This window comes from Perna viridis, chromosome 10 (assembly GCF_037379345.1).
Source record: "Perna viridis isolate PV_CMFRI_1.1 ecotype Kerala chromosome 10, ASM3737934v1, whole genome shotgun sequence".
Lineage (NCBI taxonomy): Eukaryota > Metazoa > Mollusca > Bivalvia > Mytilida > Mytilidae > Perna > Perna viridis.
The window spans coordinates 36,010,572-36,028,826 of NC_142454.1; the positions used below are offsets into that span (position 1 = coordinate 36,010,572).

Here is an 18,255-nt window from a genome sequence, read left to right on the forward strand (position 1 = left end):
GCTGATGCGCTTTGGATTTTACATTTTCATTCAATTTTTACTCAGTATTTATGATTCATAAATATTTTTGGGGTTTATACAATGAAGAAACAAGGACATTTACCTTAATTTTGAATGGCCTTAGATATTCTGGTGCAATTGCAATATGGAACGAAAGTATCGCATTTGTAAAGAATTTCGGAACGAATTTCAAAATTAATACTGAAACATTTCGCTTGTCAAATTTCTCATTTCATCTTGCATCTTAAAATATGTTTCTTATGTCCTTCTATTTTTCGTTATTGAAAAACTATAAAAACTAAATGTCTTTTTAATAAAATCTAGCTATAATTTCGTTTTCTTTTCATTAATATGTAAAGTATGGCTGCCCATGTCAACATCGGTTGTCTGTCAAAAAATCTCCTTCAACTTTCTAAGTTTGTATATATGATTATTATTTTATTACTTTAATGAATAACAGCAACAATAAAAATATTCAGAGAAAATCTATAGACAGCTGTACGCATAACTCAACAAAGTTTCTCAACTTCTGAATCTGATCTGACGTAACAGTAACTATATAGCTTCAGTTTCATCTGAATTTAGTTACAAAACAAATGCATGTTTTATACAGTTTGTGTCATTTCAAATATTTTTTAATATCAATGTTGTAAATGTGAAAGTGACATTATATCTGTCCTAAATTTAATTTATGCATAATGCAGATGAACAATACTATAGTAATAATTTAGGAGAGATTACCAATCTAATTGGACAGAGATTGCTTTGACATCCAACAGCTTTTTTTCCTGACAAAATTGGGCACACTTGTCTTGAAAAAATCCATTGGACAATCTCGGACTACTATCTAATTTGCTATGTCAATGTCATAGTAACTTACTACATCTCATTAAATGTAATATTAGTATAAAATTTACAACATAATTAACAAAGACTGTACATTTACAGAATAACATTTACAATTTTTTAAATTTTATTACTTGTTTTGTATTTATCCAAATTTGTTTATGTTACGTGCTTCCTGTAGATTAGATAAGTCATGTACTTTCTATGAAGGTGAAACCTTTTAATGCTCCCGAAGAAACATTAATTAAAAACAACTTCGATAGTTTTTGTCAGCTCTGATTTGATATATTATACTTAATATGTCCTAAAGCATTGTACTATTTGTCATGGTCCGAAATGTCTTTGGATCGAATTGTCCTGCACTGATAAACAATATGGTTCTTCTAAACTGCAAAACATTTAAAAATTCTGTTATTTAATTTAGTTTCCCTTCATTCTGTTTCGGTTTGTATTGTTTAATTGTGGTTTTTATTACATTTGATTTATTTATTGAATTGTTACCTTCGATTCTTTCTTTTATCGATTGTTTTCGTTTTCGTTTCACAATTTTTAAGTACCCAAGAATTATAGGTAAATTTGATTATGTTATTTTTGTAAAAATCTGGTGCCATACTGCAGACTGTAATGGCCAAACCTATCTTAGAAAAGCTATGATTCGATTTGTATTTAATCATCGAAACTAGCGAAAATTTTCTGAGAGTGGTTTGGTTCTCAATCACATATAAATAAGTATATGCAAATGCTGTTTTATAGCTCCTGAAAATGAAGGTAAAAAATGGATATTGATGCTTTTTCTTGCATAAGCATACAGAACCAAGTTGATAATACAACCCTAGATGCTGCCGAAGGGAGATACAAACTAATATTTCTTTCACTTAAGTAATAGATTTGTTATTGATTTTCAAATGTACATTTTGTGAACTTACCATGCCCTATATGAAATTTTTTTCGCCAACATGGCAATAAACACAAATCACAGGTTACTGATGATATCACAAAGAGAGCAGGCTAAATTGTATTCTCTATCACTGTCTGATCTCAACAATTTTGGTGTTTAACATCCAAGATAACAGGAAAAAATCCTGCAAATTTGGTGTCTCTTCAAAATCAAACACAGTTCTAGGAGATTAAGAATTCTAGTTCCTGGAGTGTTCTGTATAAGATTGATTCATGTATCTGTTTCTACAACCTTAACCTTTGGATGTATAGATTTCAGAATTCTTCCCAACATGTGATTCAGCATAGTAAAAGAAAATTTCTGGGTCATTCTGACAGATCAAGAGTCACACATTCCAGGGGTATAAGGACAAAGAGATCACAGAAAGAAGCTGAGGAATTTCTAACTCAAAATAATGGAGATGGAAACTTGCCTTTTCGAGGTTTTACAAAACCTGTATTGTTCACAGCTGCGGTAATTATATAAAGTATTTGTAGACAATACATTGTATATTAGACATCCCACCTATTTCAATAAGTTCACTGATTAAGGTGAAAATACTGTAACATAGGATCACTCCCTAACTGATCTACTGAAATGGACAGTATAACTGTTATAAGAAAAAAAAAAAAACTTAAATATTTGTTTATACGAATCATTTGATAAGCCCCATATTGATCTAGTTTCAATTAATGATATTTGTACTGTATATTCCTTTAGAAGCAATACATTGTATGTGTCAGAGCTGTTCCATGTATTTGGAAAAATACATTTGTGTATTCAACTTTCTTAAAAAATAAGTCATGTGTCTCTCAAACCTCAAATCTCTTATAGGCCAAATTTTGTATTGTGACCTCATCAATCTTTTTTGATGAAATAATCTTTGAAATTTGATACTAAAATTGAATTATAAAGAATGACTGTAATATTTCTTTGGTCTTAGTATTTGAAATTACCTCAATAGGTGCCTGTGATGCATCTTGAAAATCATTATTCTGATACATTAGACAGGTAGAAAAAAATTGGAGGAGTTAAAAATGAAACACTTGCTTTACACTGCATGTACAGATTAAAAGACTAATTCAGAAATATTGGTCTTGGGACTAATCACTCCAACAATGCTGCATGTTGCTGGCAAGCTTTATTTTATACAACAGCAACACATTTGTTTAGTCTTTACTGGTACATGTATCATACTGTCTTCTTGTCATCATGCATAAACGTTTCATGTCTTGACAATGACTTGAGTAAAAGAAGATATTTATGAAATTATACTACAAGGTGCCATACCCTCAAAGGAAGACTAGGGTTTTTATTTAGTTTATAACCATACTGTTTAGGAATTATTGTTAGGGACCAAAAAAGGACTTCTTGAAACCTGTCAAGTTCATATGGTTTGTCCATTCTTGCCTCAACTGTTCAGGGTTCAACTTCTACTATCTTATCATAATTAAGCTTTGCCCAATAAGGCATTTTATCTAATTTGGTGCCATTTGAATTCCAACCTTTTACATTTTTGAAGTACGTGTACAAACTACTATGATAATTTGATTTTCTCAATGATTTGTTCAATTTATCTACATGTACTTTTTGGACGGCTAGAGACTTGCAATATCAATCAGAACTCTTCAGTCTTTCTAGTTACACAGAAGAAAATCCTCAGGGACACTAGGCGAAAGAATCTTTTCAGAATTTGAGTGATCCGATTCTAAAATTATAGTTTTACTCTTTGAAATTTTTACCATTACTTTTTTTTCTTAGCTCCTTGCTTTGTGCCAAAATTCTTGACATAGTCATTGTTCTTTATTTCTCGTGATACATGTAACTAACCATTTTTTTTCAGTGCGGCATGGTGGGAAGAACTACTTTGAATTGTCTATGACTACAATTCCGGCAATTTTTGCCCTTTCTGCATCCAAGGTTATTTCTTAGTGAAGCAGAAATGGCCTAGTAGTTCCAATTGTTGCAATATAACACCATGGATGATGTGATATGAACTAGTGGTATAAAAAATTCTCTGTTGCAATTGGTTGTTGTGTACCATTTTCTATAAAACCTGATAGGTCAAACCAAAAGCCACATTTTGACATTTCTAACATTTTTCTCCTGGCACCATTGGTAATGTTATAGATGGACAATCACTAGAATTTCACCATAAAAGATGCCAAGTGCCAAGCAGCCATAATATTCCAAAGGAATCATAGAGGAAAATGTTTTGATAACTCATGGAAGTTGGTAATGCATTATTCAACTTTCACTCATTATAAAATCTATAAGTAAATTTATCTCACTTTTGTTTCAGACTTGTGGATGCAGTTTTGTTGGTGCTATGATATGGCAGTATGAAGACATGAGATCACATGCTTTGAAGATGAAGTCCTTGTTTAGTAATCCAGAGAGTGGTGTCAAACATACTCACCAATCAAAACATATGGGTTTCAGACAACATGTAAGACAAGTGATCGCTTTGATCTAAAAAAGGAGGGACAACCCTATCACTATATACCCCATCTTTGCAAGTTGAGGGTATGATAAGACAAATTGATTATTGAAACTCAGAATTGTGAGAAATTACATTATTATAATAACCTTTTAATGGATAGCACGGAACAAACATAAAAATATGCAAGTATTTGGCTCAAACTAAACATTTCTCTTTGATAAAAAAATGAGTGGTACTACTGTTAAGTTCTGCATAAGCTACATAAGGTCTACATTTCATGTGCTCAATTATTTTAACAAAAAGTTGCACATTTTTGCCTTATAGCTACCTTACCAACCATCTCAAACTTTTTCATAAATCACAGAACTAAAAAAAAACATTTAGAGTGATGGTTGAAACTGTGGTTCTTTGGAAATTCATGACTGAAAGTGTTTAATTTTGAGCAAAAGTGTAGAAAATGCATTTTAAAAATATTTTGTTGTATTTTTATACTTTTCCTCAATCTGATTTTTCACAAATTTACATTTTTATGAAGGATAAGTTTTTTCCTACACATTCTAATGAAAATTTTGGACAATTAAAAAAATTACCTTAAGAAATTAGCCTTACTTATGGTCAGAATCCAGGAGAAAATTGTGCAGGTCATTTGGCCCTGATTCTTTCTAATTAACATCAATCTACACAGGATTTCAAACCATTCTCTGTTTACAACAAATAAAAGAAAGTATCAATCCATATAAAATCAGATGCTGAATTGATTCAAAATGCATAAAAATGTTACCTCACCAAACAAGTGATGCTTTTAGATTAAACATATGTATGCCTTTACATACAACTTTGTATTTTTTAGAAAATCATACAGTCATTTCCCTCTAATGAACCAAATAAAGAAAGATCACTTTTGTAAGGTGACAATCTATATGATTTTTATCTAAAAAGTGCAACAACCAAATGAAAAACTGAGAATGGTTATGTGGTCTGTAACTGTTTCTAAATAAGAAGGCCTCCCACCTGATATTTATAAAGACTGCTAATTGAATCAAATCACTTTATTTTTAGATAAATGCTTATTGGAATAATTTAACCTCAGGACAAAAGTTTGGAATGTCAATAATAGCTGCCAATACAGCCATATATCTGGTTTGGAAAATAAGAAGCAATGGTATTCAACAAATACTCTACAGATACTTTATGAACTCCCCTACACCAGGTAGGTATTTAGACCTTATACATTGCATTTTGGGTGTAATTGTAAGTAAAGAAAATTTATGGTGTCATTTTACTATTTATTCAATAATTTTTTTCTGAGAAAGTTGCTCTTTGATATCAAAAATTTGTATTTGTGAAATAAAAAAAATAATGAATACATACATGTAGTAAAATGGTGTCCCATAATTAAGTGTTCAAATAGTTATGAGTAAATGGATGAAGACTGAGAATCACTTACAATATCAAAATAATCATTAGATATGTCAAATGGTAATCAATTATGAAGCTAAAAATAAAATCAAATTATCAATAATATTACATGTACCAAAAAAAAAGAATCAAGTAAACAAAAACATTAATGAAATAGAATTAAGTCATTAATAACATACCTAAAATAGAATTATGTAATCAATGAAGCAAAAAAAAAATGAAAGTAGTAATCATTGGTAAATCTAAATACATAAAACCAAGTAATCAACTGTATTTGAGTAATCAACCATGGTGAGGCAAAAATTGAAATTAATTTATTATGGTTGAAATCAAGTAATCAACCACGGGGAAACTAAGAATGGAATCAAGAGAAACCACTGGTAGGTCACTTCCAAATTTTGGAAGTAAGAGAACAAGATTTTAGGAAGATGTGTTTGCCAATTACTTATATATTAGGGGGAAATTTTGATTTTAACTTGAATACCTCAAGGAAAGTAATAAGTTCTTTATAAATGGTTGTGTTTACAAAAACTACAACCCTAGTGAACAGGACTTACAATAAGGACAACTTCAAGAAAATAGGATCAGAACAATTAATGGGAACTGAAAGCCAATACCACAAGTAATGTTAAATAAACAACACATATTCTCCCAAAGCCTTAGAACATTTGTAGCTGTAAATATCCTTTGCTTTTCAATAAAGAATTTACATTGTTTCAGCATGTTTCAAACTTAGAAAAATATTATTATAAAAGCTTCAAAAATCAGTCAAATTGTACCACTTTTTTTGGAGAGGGACTCGGTTTAAAAAAAATATTGTTTTTTTTTTTTCAGCTCACAGTATAACATCAATGTTAGGATCAGTGTTTAGTCACACAAATGGTTTACATTTATTTGCCAACATGTATGTCTTTTGGTCCTTTTCTGGCGCAGTTTTACATTTAATTGGCAAAGAACAGTTAGCTGCTGTCTACATTAGTGGAGGTAAGATAGTTGAGAGGAACCAAGCTGCTAAGTTTTTGAAAGTGTAATTGGTGAGATTTCCTTTTTATACCCCCACTCTCCTGGAGGGGTATTCTGTTTTACCCTTGTTTGCGTCCATCTGTAACAATTTTTTCCATCACACTTCTCTAACTTAGCAACTACTCTACATGATAAGGTTGATATTTAGACACATTCTTCCTCTAGGCATGCCATATGGTGGAATTTATTTTTGGGAAAATTAATCTGACAACGACTTCCTGTTTACTGAGGGCTTTGTTTTTTTCCTTATATTGTTATTGAAAGCTGGGGTATCCCTAGTGAGCTATCACCCACAATTTTTTTGTTTTATTACAAAATGAAACTTAGAAATAATTTGTAGAGACTCCATTTTATCATTGTTTTACCACAGACTGGCCATTCAACCCTTATTTTACCCCAAGCAATAGCCAATGCCAGGTAAAACATTGATAAAACAGAGTGTCTGTGAATTCTTTTTATTCTACTACAACTACTTTCTTCATTTTTAGCTCACCTGGCCAAAGGTGAGCTAAACAATTATACAAAACTCTTCTCCTCTGAAACTACTTGACCAGTTGAAATCAAACGTGGTATGAATGTTCCTTGGGGTATCCTGCATAAAGCTGTTGTGGGGATTTTTGATTTGTCAAAAAACATGGCTGCCATTACTAAAAATAGAACATAAGGGTCAGACAGTAGTTTTTCACATATATCTCCTAAACCGTTAGGTTTAACTAAATTCTGACAGAGGGTAAAAGTGTTCAGCATAATGAGATCTATCTCTGGTCAAATTTTGGTTTTAATCCATAAGCCATGTTGGAGTTATTGCCCTTTTTCAATGATTTTTGCCATTTTTAATGTTATTTCTTTCAAAAATCTTCTCCTCTGACACTACTTGACTAATTGATAACAAACTTGGTATGAATGTTTCTTAGGGTATCCTGCATAGAACTGATGTGGGAATTTTTGATTCGTCGAAAAACATGGCCACCATTACTAAAAATAGAACATAGGGGTCAGACAGTAGTTTTTCACGTATATCTCCTTAATCATTAGGTTTATCTAAATTCAGACAGGGAAAAAAGGTGTTCAGCATGATAAGATCTATCTCTGATCAAATGTTGGTTTTAATCCATTTATTCATGTTGGAGTTATTGCCCTTTTTTAACAAGTTTTGCTATTATTAATGTTATTTCTTTCAAAAATCTTCTCCTCTAAAACTACTTGATCAATTGAAACGAAACTTGGCATTAATGTTCCTTAGGATATCCTGCATAGAATTTTTGTGGGGATTTTTGATCCGTCAAGAAACATGGCAGCCGTTACTAAAAATAGAACATATGGGTCAGACAGTAGTTTTTCGTATATATCTCCAAAACCGTTAGCTGAAATGATCCATATTGTTGGAACTACAAAAGTCGTCAGGGATAAAAGTTGTCAGATGACTCCTTGTAGGAGTTATTGGCTTTGAAAGGGGAAAATGACTCATTTTTTTTTAACAGTTTTCAGTCAATATCTTGAAAACTATGATAGATTAAAAGAAACTTTCAATTGTTGAGATCTTATGATAAGTCATACCAAAGACTTCTTGAGTGAAAATTGTAGGACAGCTTCTCGTTAAATTTATTGCCTTTGGAAGGCAAAATTCAACCAGGTGAGCAATTCAGGCTCCTGGAAGCCTCTTGTTTTATAATGTGCCACCTGTGTGTTGCACAAAATAGCAACCATTATTGAGACAAATTTTGTTGTGACATCGATAAAATTGGGTAAAATTTACCTATGACCTCTATGATGTTGTCCATATATATATTACCATTTACCACATTAGTGGTGTAAACACCCAAAAAGCACATTGTATTAGAGTAATAATTTAGCATGGAGTTTTTTTATCATGCACTTGTATAAGAAGAGAAATCCACTGTAAAAGCCAATGTATTACTTAAAATACAATTTGTATTTAGTTTCTAAATATAAAATACAGACATGTGAATTGTTTGCAAATTATTACAAATTAATACAAGACAACCAGAGAAACAGAGTTTCATAGTGTTGTATGATATACTCCTTCAATACAGTTTAATTCTGTCTGAGCTGGGCTCCTTCAGAGTGAAAAATTTGTTGGATTGTGACAGATGTTTGGTTTATACATGTTCAAAATGCTTTGGAATTGATATAAAGAAGGGACATTAGAAGTCATCTGATTTAAGGAGGTTGACCTAGGTAAGGGACACAACTCCTACAAATCATTGAATCTTTTGTATTCAGCATTTCACATCAGTGTTATGGAAGCATCAAAGTAACTTGGATTGCTTTCAATCTGTGTCAAATGAAAGCTTGATAGGCTTTGGTGAAATTGAATATGATACAAAAATAATACTGATTTCAAGATATCCCTTACCCTTAGTCTACATCCTTAAAACAGATTTACAGTTTTTTTCCCCAAAGTTCATTTTAAATAAGTTTTACTGTTTAAATATAAATTTGTTTGCAGGTGTAGTATCATCTCTGGTTAGTTTTGCTGGTAAAAGATTGACAGGAATAAGGACTCCTTCAATAGGGGCTGTAAGTTTATGTTTACAGTACCAAAGAATTTTTGGTGTATGGACAGAACTAAATAGTGTTCATTAGTCAAAAGTGTAAAATTACAGACTATTGTGTGATTTAATATCATTCAAAGCACAGAAGCTTGTTGTCACAATAAAATAGGCAGCTCAATTAGTATATCAAAGTCAGGCCATACATTTGACAGTGGCTCAGTTCACCTTTATTTCATGTGAAGTCTGTCACAAATTTTATTTCCTTAATTAAGTGAAATAATTTTGCCTGTGTACATATACTTGCACTGAATATATATTGTTTAGGTTATTCAGCTATAGTGAAATTGACAACATGATCTATTGAATTTAATAACAGCATAAAAAAACCAGAGTTTTATTTAAGTGGTTGTATTATTATAAGTAAGCATCACTTCATATTTCTATGTTTTTACCAGTCAGGTGCAGTTTTAGCTCTTCTTGGATTAGTGTGTTCAGCACAGCCAGATACTAGACTAACAATAGCCTTTATAGGAGAAATCATGGATTTTAGCTTCTCAGCAAAGTCTGTAAGTAATATCACAGTTTGGTTTTAGGTGTGTAGGTATTAATACAAATGTACTTAACAAAAGCCTTTATGGAAGATATCATATATTTTAGCTTCTCATCTGAGTGTTGAAGAATGTTACTAAGACTGGCCTCAATCTTTCTATCATTACTTCTTATCTTTAGTCTATAAGAATGGCATCACACATAAATCTTGGTGTTAAGCTTATTATCTAGTATATAAGTAAATTTGCCATGTTACATCACATGTATTTATTTTTTGCTTCATTTGTGTATGCAGAAGATATTATTGTAAATACGGTACACATCTATTTCAAGCTTTTAAGTACAGCTCTGCCTTAAAACCAGGCAAAAGCTTATGATAAATGATTCATGCATTTTTTTAATCCCAAATATTTTTTTTATTGGAAATCCTTCAGTAGGCCTTTTAGAAACTGTATTTATCAATAAAAGTGAAAATGAAAGTTGCCCACTGGAGATACTACCACTTAAATTTGGTAAAATTTTCCTGCAGAAAAATACAGGAAAATTTTCCACTAGAATTTTTACACTATAACCAGTCAAAACATATTTCATGATATGGCTGTCATTACTAAAATTAGAACATAGGGGTCAAACAGTAGTTTTTTGCATATATCTCCAAAACTCTTAGGTTTAGCCAATTCTAATATGGAATTAAAGTGTTCAGCATAATGAGATCTAACTGCTTTTAATTTTTTGTTTTAATCTGTTAAGCCTTGTTGGGGTCTTTGCCTCTATTCGACATTTTTTTGCTATTTTTAATGTTATTTCTTTCAAAAATTTTCTTCTCTGACACCACTTGACCAATTGGAACCAAATTTGGTATGAATGTTCTTAGAACATTTTTCATAGGTCTGATGTAGGGATATTTGATCTGTGGAAAAACATGGCCACTGTTACTAAAAAAGCAGGGGTCTCATTCAGAAGTTTTCTTATACATTTCCAAAAACCGTTAGGTTTAGCCAAGTTCTTTCAGTTGCTGAAATGATCCTTGTTATAAGGCCTACAAAAGTTTTCAAGGATCAAGGTTATCAGTTGACTCCTTGTAAGAGTTATTGCTATTGAAAGGAGAAAGATGACATTTTTTTACAGTTTTCTGCCAATATCTTGAAAACTATGGTAGATAGAATGAAATGATCCTTATAGTAAGGCCTACAAAAGTTTGCAGGGATCAAAGTTGTTGAACAACTCCTTGTTAGAGTTATTTACCCTTGAAAGGCTAAAAATTATGCCAACATCTTGATAACTATAATTGATAGAATGAAACTTTCAATTGATGAAATGATCCTTATGATAAGTCCTACCAAAGTCTTCTTTGAGTCAAAATTGTCAGACTACTCCTTGTTAGAGTTATAGCCCTTGAAAGGCAAAAATTTAACCAGGTGAGTGATTCAGGCTCTGGAGAGCCTCTTGCTTGGGAGGGGGAAGTAGTTAAATATTAATGCTTTAGGCTTGTTTCAACTTATTTTTACCAATTTCCTTCAAACTTAGAAAAATAGTATTATAAAAGCTTCAAAAATCGGTCAAGTTGTACCACTTTTTTTTTAGGGGAACTTGGTTAACAAAAATTATGATTTAGGCTTGATTCTTGCTTAGTGCCTTCATGTTGGAGATATTCTCACTTAAGTCTTTCAATTGTATAAATGTTGTTCACATAGTCTTCAAATGTTATTTGACTCTAACTTTTTTCTTGTAAGGTTACAGGTGAGTGATTCAGGCTCCTGGGAGCCTCTTGTTTTCTTGTATGATTACTTATGAATAATGTAGTTCATAATGGAGTACTGTAAATACACTTTAATTATTTTAAACTCAAAATCAGTCTTTTCTTGAATGAATGCAATATTCATAGATTCTTTCTTTTGCATTTGAACCTTAAAATTTCTATCTTTCCCAACTTTGCCTTAAAATATACAATGAACTACTGGTGCTCATTTTCCTCTTATAAAATCATATTTTTGAATATATGATAGAATATATGATGTTTTTCAAGAATTGTCACAAATATCAATGTGATTTGCCAATGATCTTCCTCATTCCATTTTCTAATAATTCCACATCATACAACATGGTTTTTCTCAGCACTGTGTATAGAGCTAGTGCGTTCTGTGTACATGGATTTAAAGCCTTTAGAAGTAACAGTAATGTAAGATTCATCAGATCAGGTTAGAATAAGGTGACAGCATTCTAACTCAATGGTATACATGTACCTCTTCTTCATTTTAAGTTTCATATCCTTTTTGTCACCTCTTGTAATAACCCCAGACTGTTTTCAGGTAACTGTTTCTTTTAAGCTACAAAGTTAAGCATTGTTCCAGGTCTTGAGAAGCTATTTACATGAGTTTAAGCTTTATGTCATCAAAGAACACGGGACGAATGTTTAAAGAATTCAGTAGCATCCATGGTATTTTAAGAGTTCTGATTCTCTTTTTTTCTCAGCAAATTCTTTTCTTCTTTGTGAAACGTTCATTCTTTCCATGTCAACTGATTTCTTGAATGTGACCATTCTCAGTTTTGAATAGGTAATATATGTCTAGTTTTGTCTGTAGATTTAATTACTTCACCGTCTAAGAATCAGGCAAAATGTGTATAAGGTGTGGCACATGAAGGAAAAAAAACAGAGATTTTATTGCATTAACCAAGTGTTTATACCCGATAACCTCCAGAAATAACCATCAAAGTACATGTTTGTAAAATTTGCCTTTGTAAGATATTAAAAGGTCAAATTTAGTTGAAAAGCACTATAAAAAAATGGCAGAAAAATTTTCCAGCTCATTCCTTATATAAGCAGTAAAAAAATATCTACGTCACAGATGCTTCAGGATAAATTTAAATAGCTTTTGAGTTGTTTTCTAGATGTATTAATAATGTTTGTGGCAAAAATGACCAAATTGAGAAATATGATGTGCCACCCGTTGCCTCATTCTTATGCAGAATAGTACTTAAGTACATTCTTATTTTGTGTTCTTCAATCCTAATAATTCTACTTTCCTTCTCTCTTATGAAGCTGACTTTACAGCTTATCTGAACCAAAAGAAGGAACATCGTTTAGCCAGATCCAATTTCTGCTATATAGATGGCAATCCTAGTTTTGTGGATTTTATACATCACATCTACCTCAAAGAACTTGAGAGAAAGGATACTTCAGACACTATAAAGTTAGCCTCATATCTTTCCCTACACTTAGAGATCAATGGAAAAGGAAAACTATTGACAAACTTATATGACAAAATGTGGTGACTTTTCATTCTGTATTGTCAACTTTCCTTTCATCTGAGGCACTATATTTTCATCACCTGTGTATGGAGTTTCATATCACAACTCATACGTTATGCCAGAGATTTCTGTAACTACCAAGTCCTTTTGTACCATGCTAGACTTCTTACAAGTAGGCTTTTGGAACAGGGTTATGTTGCTACAAGATTGAAGTCATCAATACAGAAGTTTTATGGTGCTCATCATGAACTTGTGGCTTGTTACAGTGTATCCATTTGTACCATGTGAACTGATTTGTTCAATGTGTCATTGTTTTCCTTTCCTCTTTTGTCTACTCTGAACTTGACTTTTTATGAGTATCTCAGAGGGTGTTTCTAGAAAAGCAGAAGACGATTACCCTACCTGTGCACCTGGTCCATGTATCTCCCAGTTTTTGATAGATTTTGAGTTGCTCATTTAATTTTGTTGCTTTGTATGTATTATTTTAATTATTTTATGTTCTTTGCTGTGTGTGTCTGTTTTCCCTGTATGATCTTTGTCCCTAGAATACATTCGTTTGATTTCTACTAGAATCTTTGCTACCTTGATTACTTTTCACTGTCCAGTTCTTAGCTTCATAATGAGTGATAGCAGCATTGAATTTTGTTTACATTTTCTTATAGACATCCTTTATTTCATTGAATGGATGGCCAATATGTTTTTCAGCTATGCAGCTAGGACAAACTAACTTATCACAAGTGGTGCGGAAAAGACAGCAGGATTGTTCAGTTTGAATGCTGCATGGAATGTTACTTAAAATCCAGCATAGATGTGGTTTCAATCTGTCCCAGCTCCTTTATATCAATGACTTTATGGCATTTAGCATTCTTGAATTTAGGATGAATTTTCTCGCTACACTTAGTACACGTCAATAATGTTAGATTATTTGATATTTTTTCATCAATAGGGAGTTTCTCATGATGAGATGAGCATGAGAAACTCATGTGCGTTTAAAAAATATTAAATAATCTGTTTATCCCAGTTTTGCTGAAGTCTAAGGTTTTATTTTTCTTTTATTTTCAGTTTTTCTAACCTAAATTTGGAAGTTTATAAGTGCTGCAATGTTTCCTTTCAGGACAGTTTTTGGCAGAGTGCCTCGTGACGTCACGTATGTTGTGCAGCTATACAATAATTTTCATTCTTACTTGACTGGTGTGAGATTGAAAATTATCATAAAGCAAGATCAAAGGGATTTTAAATCACATTCTAGGCACTTATATGTTAAGTTTGGTTTCTGTTTTACATAATAAATATATTTTGTTAGTGCCAGTATAATATTTCCTTTTGGTCTCCTTTAACTCATCTTTACATTTGATCGAGTTAAGTTACAGGACCGTATGTTTGAGAATATCATTTTATGTATGATGTTATTTATGATTATCAGCTGATTTTACACCTATTATTGGACTTTATAAAGTTAACTAGACCAGTTTATGCAGTGTTCTAGGATTTTTGAAAAATTTCATTTACCCTGAATCATGTTTCACATTTTTTCACTTACCCGCAATATTAATGAATGCTAAATTTAATCCAATCTCACTTACCCTGGATCAAATTCATTTACCCTGGCAACGGGTAATAGGAATCCTAGAACACTTGATTATGTAATGTTGTTATTTTGTGCTTTAGTTTTGTAAGATGATGATCTTCAGAAAAATAAAGGAAACATTGCCATCTATGGATCATGGTGTGGATTACCTTTATCTGAAGACCTTTTACAAGCTTTTTTGCATATTTAGCTAAATGTTATGTATTTTTTTATTTATTCATTTTAATTTATTTTTTTGGACAGTACATGTATTGCTGAAAATGTAGAATATGGTTATATAATCACAGATAAACAAATACATTTCTCTTGTATTAGTGGGGGTTCGTAATTAGAAGTGGTATCTCCAAATATTTGTATTTGATCATATGATACACAATCTATTATTATAAAAGTTGTTATCTGAGCAGATTAATAAATTTAGAAAATGGTATACTGTAAATTTGGAGGAGTATAAGTGTTAGGTAATGTGTCTGTTTGACTTATAGTTTATATTGAAATATTTATTCTTATGAATTGTTAATACACTGTCATTTTTTATACCTTAAAATCAAGGAAAAAATTATTGAAACACAGGAAGTAAACATTACAGACTGGTTTAATTTGTCTTGTATAAAAAAAATAACATAATATTTCTACTTTGGTGTCAGGTTTATACTTAGTTATTTTTATTCCCTCTTTTATCATTTTTTTGGAAAAAATGCAAACAAGGAGTCATTTTGGTGTCTGTACATGACCAAAGGAGGAACATGTGGTGAAAAAAAATTATAGTAAGGGTAATTTTATAGTAGTACCAATAATTTTTTCATGTTGTATACCCCAGGCAACAACCTGTGTTTTTGTCATAACATAGTATTGCCTGGTGTGCTCCTTTTTTTAAAGCAATTTCCTCTTTTATGAATGGTTAGTGGCAGTAAACACTTTGATGGGATTGATTTTCATAAGAACATCATTTGGGTGGTATTTGTGAAAAATCAAGATTTCGTGAAAAAAAAACATTTTCCAATTAAATTTTTTTTTTTTTGGGGGGGGGGGGGGGTGCAGGATCCACTCTCTATTAATCAGCACCAGGATTGTACTGCTAATTTGTGTGTTTTGTGTTTTTATTTTTTAGGGTTTAATTGGACTGATAGTATTTGACACTTTAGGATTTTTACTCCGGTGGAGAATGATTGATCATGCAGGACATTTAGGTGGTGTTCTGTTTGGAATGTAAGTACTCTGTCAGATTATTATGGAAAAGTCTTGATATATGTTATAGTATATTTAATAATTTAAAAATGATAAAAGAGTTCCTGTGATATTGTAATTTTCATATTTTTTCTAATGGATCAATTTCAAATTTGGTATGTGGCATATGTTGTAAGCAATTTCTTATTTTGGGGATCATTGCAATTTTCATGATATGAAATGATGGATAATTTTTTTATAACAATCTGGGCTGTTGCTGGACAGATTTATTTCAAATGTGACTTGTTACTTTCAATAGATGGTATAAATATTGTAAGCAACTGTGGTTTCTCCTGTACGAGTAGGTATACTTAGCATGAGAACTTGTGCTAATTCACAAGACCAAAGCTAACGGCAATCTCTTTTTCCTGAATGTGAAGGGTTGCAGTTATGTTTCTGTTGCTGTATTGTTGCTATGATAAAATTATTTTAAGTGGATTATCAGTTTACATGGTTTCCTTTTGCTGGTCAAACTACTAATTTGATTTTATGATTACATGAATTATCTATTCATCTATGTAATCTATATTGTTGTTAATTCCTCAAATATTATATAAACAAAGCATCAACAATTAAAATATCACAAATGTATTGAGTGACTGAGGGGGTTTTTATGCCTTGACGGTCCTAGCGGATCTTGTGAAATATCAAAATTTATAATCCAGGGAACTTCAATAAATTAATGCTACATGTGACCTTTATACATGTATAATAAATAAGTATCTACTTCTCCATTATTCAGTTCATCAGAAATTTTCGTCACAAAAATCTTGGTTCCTGCTGAATAGATTGAATTCAAATTTGGTATATAGCTTTATATAGATAAGACTTACATTTTAAGATATTTGGTTGCTGTCTGATATCAACTTCCTGAATACCTACCATGACAACACATGCAGTTTAGTTTATTGCTTTTTTGTGTGCTTTCGATGTCTTACTCTTGTATGAAAAAAAAAGACTTATTTTTCAATTGAGAAAATCAACATTATCAGCTCACCTGGCCAGAAGGGCTATTGCTATCACTTGGCATCCGCCATCATCGTTGTCATCCTTAACAATTTTTCAAATTTTTTCTCCTCTGATGCTACTGGACCTATTACAACCAAACTTGATGTGAATGTTCCTTAGGGTATTCTGCATAGAACTGATGTTGAGATTTTTGATCCATCAAAAAACATCGCTACTGTTACTAAAAATAGAACATTGGGGTCAGGCAGATTTTTTTTTCTCATATACTCTGAAACCAGTAGGTTCAGCCAGATTCTGACAATAGATAAATTTGTTCAGCATGATGAGATCTGTCTGTCAAATTTTAGTCAAAATCTGTTTAGCCATGTAGAAGTTTTTTGCCCTTTCAAAAATCTTCTACTCTGACACTGCTAGACCAATTAGAACCAAACTTGATATGAATGTTTCTAAGGGTATTCTGCGTAGAACTGATGTGAGTATTTTTGATCAGATGACGAACATGGCCTCCATTACTAATAACAGAAGATAGGGAGCAGACAGAAGTTTTCAGTAAGATGAGATCTGGTCAACTTTTGGTGATAATCTGTTTAGCCATGTTGGACTTTTTGCCCTTTTTTGACGTTTTGTTTGCAATTTTTGATGTTACTTCTTTAAAAAATCTTCTCCTCTGACACTACTTGACAGAATTCGATGAAAATTGATGATTTTGTTTTTTCAGATATGAGCGTTAGTAATTTTTACCGAAGAAAAACTTGGCCACTTTTACAATAATAGAATATTGCTTATCAAGTCAGGTGAGCAATTCAGGCTCTTAGGAGCCTCTACAACTGTAGTTACATTATAACCTTTTGTGCAATAATGTATTCTGTATGGTTTCAATTCTGCTACAAATAACCAATTCAGAAATTTATCAGCATGTGCTTTAGAACAGCTATTATTACTCTGTCAATATAACCTATTAAAATGTTAGACAGGATGAGTTTTTTTCTTTTTTTTTGTAGGTGGTATTGGAAGTATGGTAGAGAACTGATATGGAACAAGAGAGAGACAGTTATGAGAACATGGCACAGTATAAGATCAGATTCTAAATAAATATATTTGTTATTTACACACAAAGACCTGATTGTCTGATTTTAATGACTATCTGCCTAGTTCCTAACTTAGTGGAAATATCTTCTTACTGATATATTTTGATATACACTGATATTAAACTTGTTTAAAACAAAAAACTTTTTGGGGCCTAAAGGTTGGTTCAGTTTAGACAGATGTTTGTTATACCAACATTCAAAATATATTGAAAGGACTTCAAAAGTTGTCTGGTTTAGACAGGGTTACAGATTATATTCAAGGCTTGGTTAAGACAGGTTTATATTACCTCTTTCTATCTGTCCATAAAGAAGGATGATTCTTTGAGGAATTAATTTATTAGAAGCAAAATCTTCATATTTCATGCAGTTTGGCTGCCCATGAAAAAAGTTACTGAAACACA

At 31.6% G+C, this 18,255-nt stretch overlaps 1 protein-coding gene across 3 annotated transcripts; it reads left to right on the forward strand.

Moving 5' to 3' along the window:
* Positions 1 to 330: 330 nt before the first annotated feature.
* LOC148605610 (presenilin-associated rhomboid-like protein, mitochondrial) lies at positions 331 to 17,882 on the forward strand. 3 transcript variants are annotated; one of them, XR_015915917.1, is made up of 10 exons: positions 331 to 416; positions 2,056 to 2,257; positions 4,086 to 4,232; positions 5,286 to 5,436; positions 6,480 to 6,629; positions 9,139 to 9,209; positions 9,640 to 9,750; positions 13,645 to 15,031; positions 15,682 to 15,779; positions 17,768 to 17,882. XR_015915917.1 is itself a non-coding variant. In XM_088548723.1 (9 exons), the coding sequence occupies exons 1-9, from the start codon at positions 361 to 363 to the stop codon at positions 17,856 to 17,858; spliced, it is 1,077 nt and encodes a 358-aa protein (XP_088404849.1). In that variant the 5' UTR covers positions 331 to 360; the 3' UTR covers positions 17,859 to 17,882. The 3 variants fall into 3 exon arrangements, 1 of the variants encoding a protein (XP_088404849.1); XR_015915916.1 differs by lacking the exon at positions 13,645 to 15,031 and adding an exon at positions 17,485 to 17,560; XM_088548723.1 differs by lacking the exon at positions 13,645 to 15,031.
* The last annotated feature ends 373 nt before the right edge of the window (positions 17,883 to 18,255 follow it).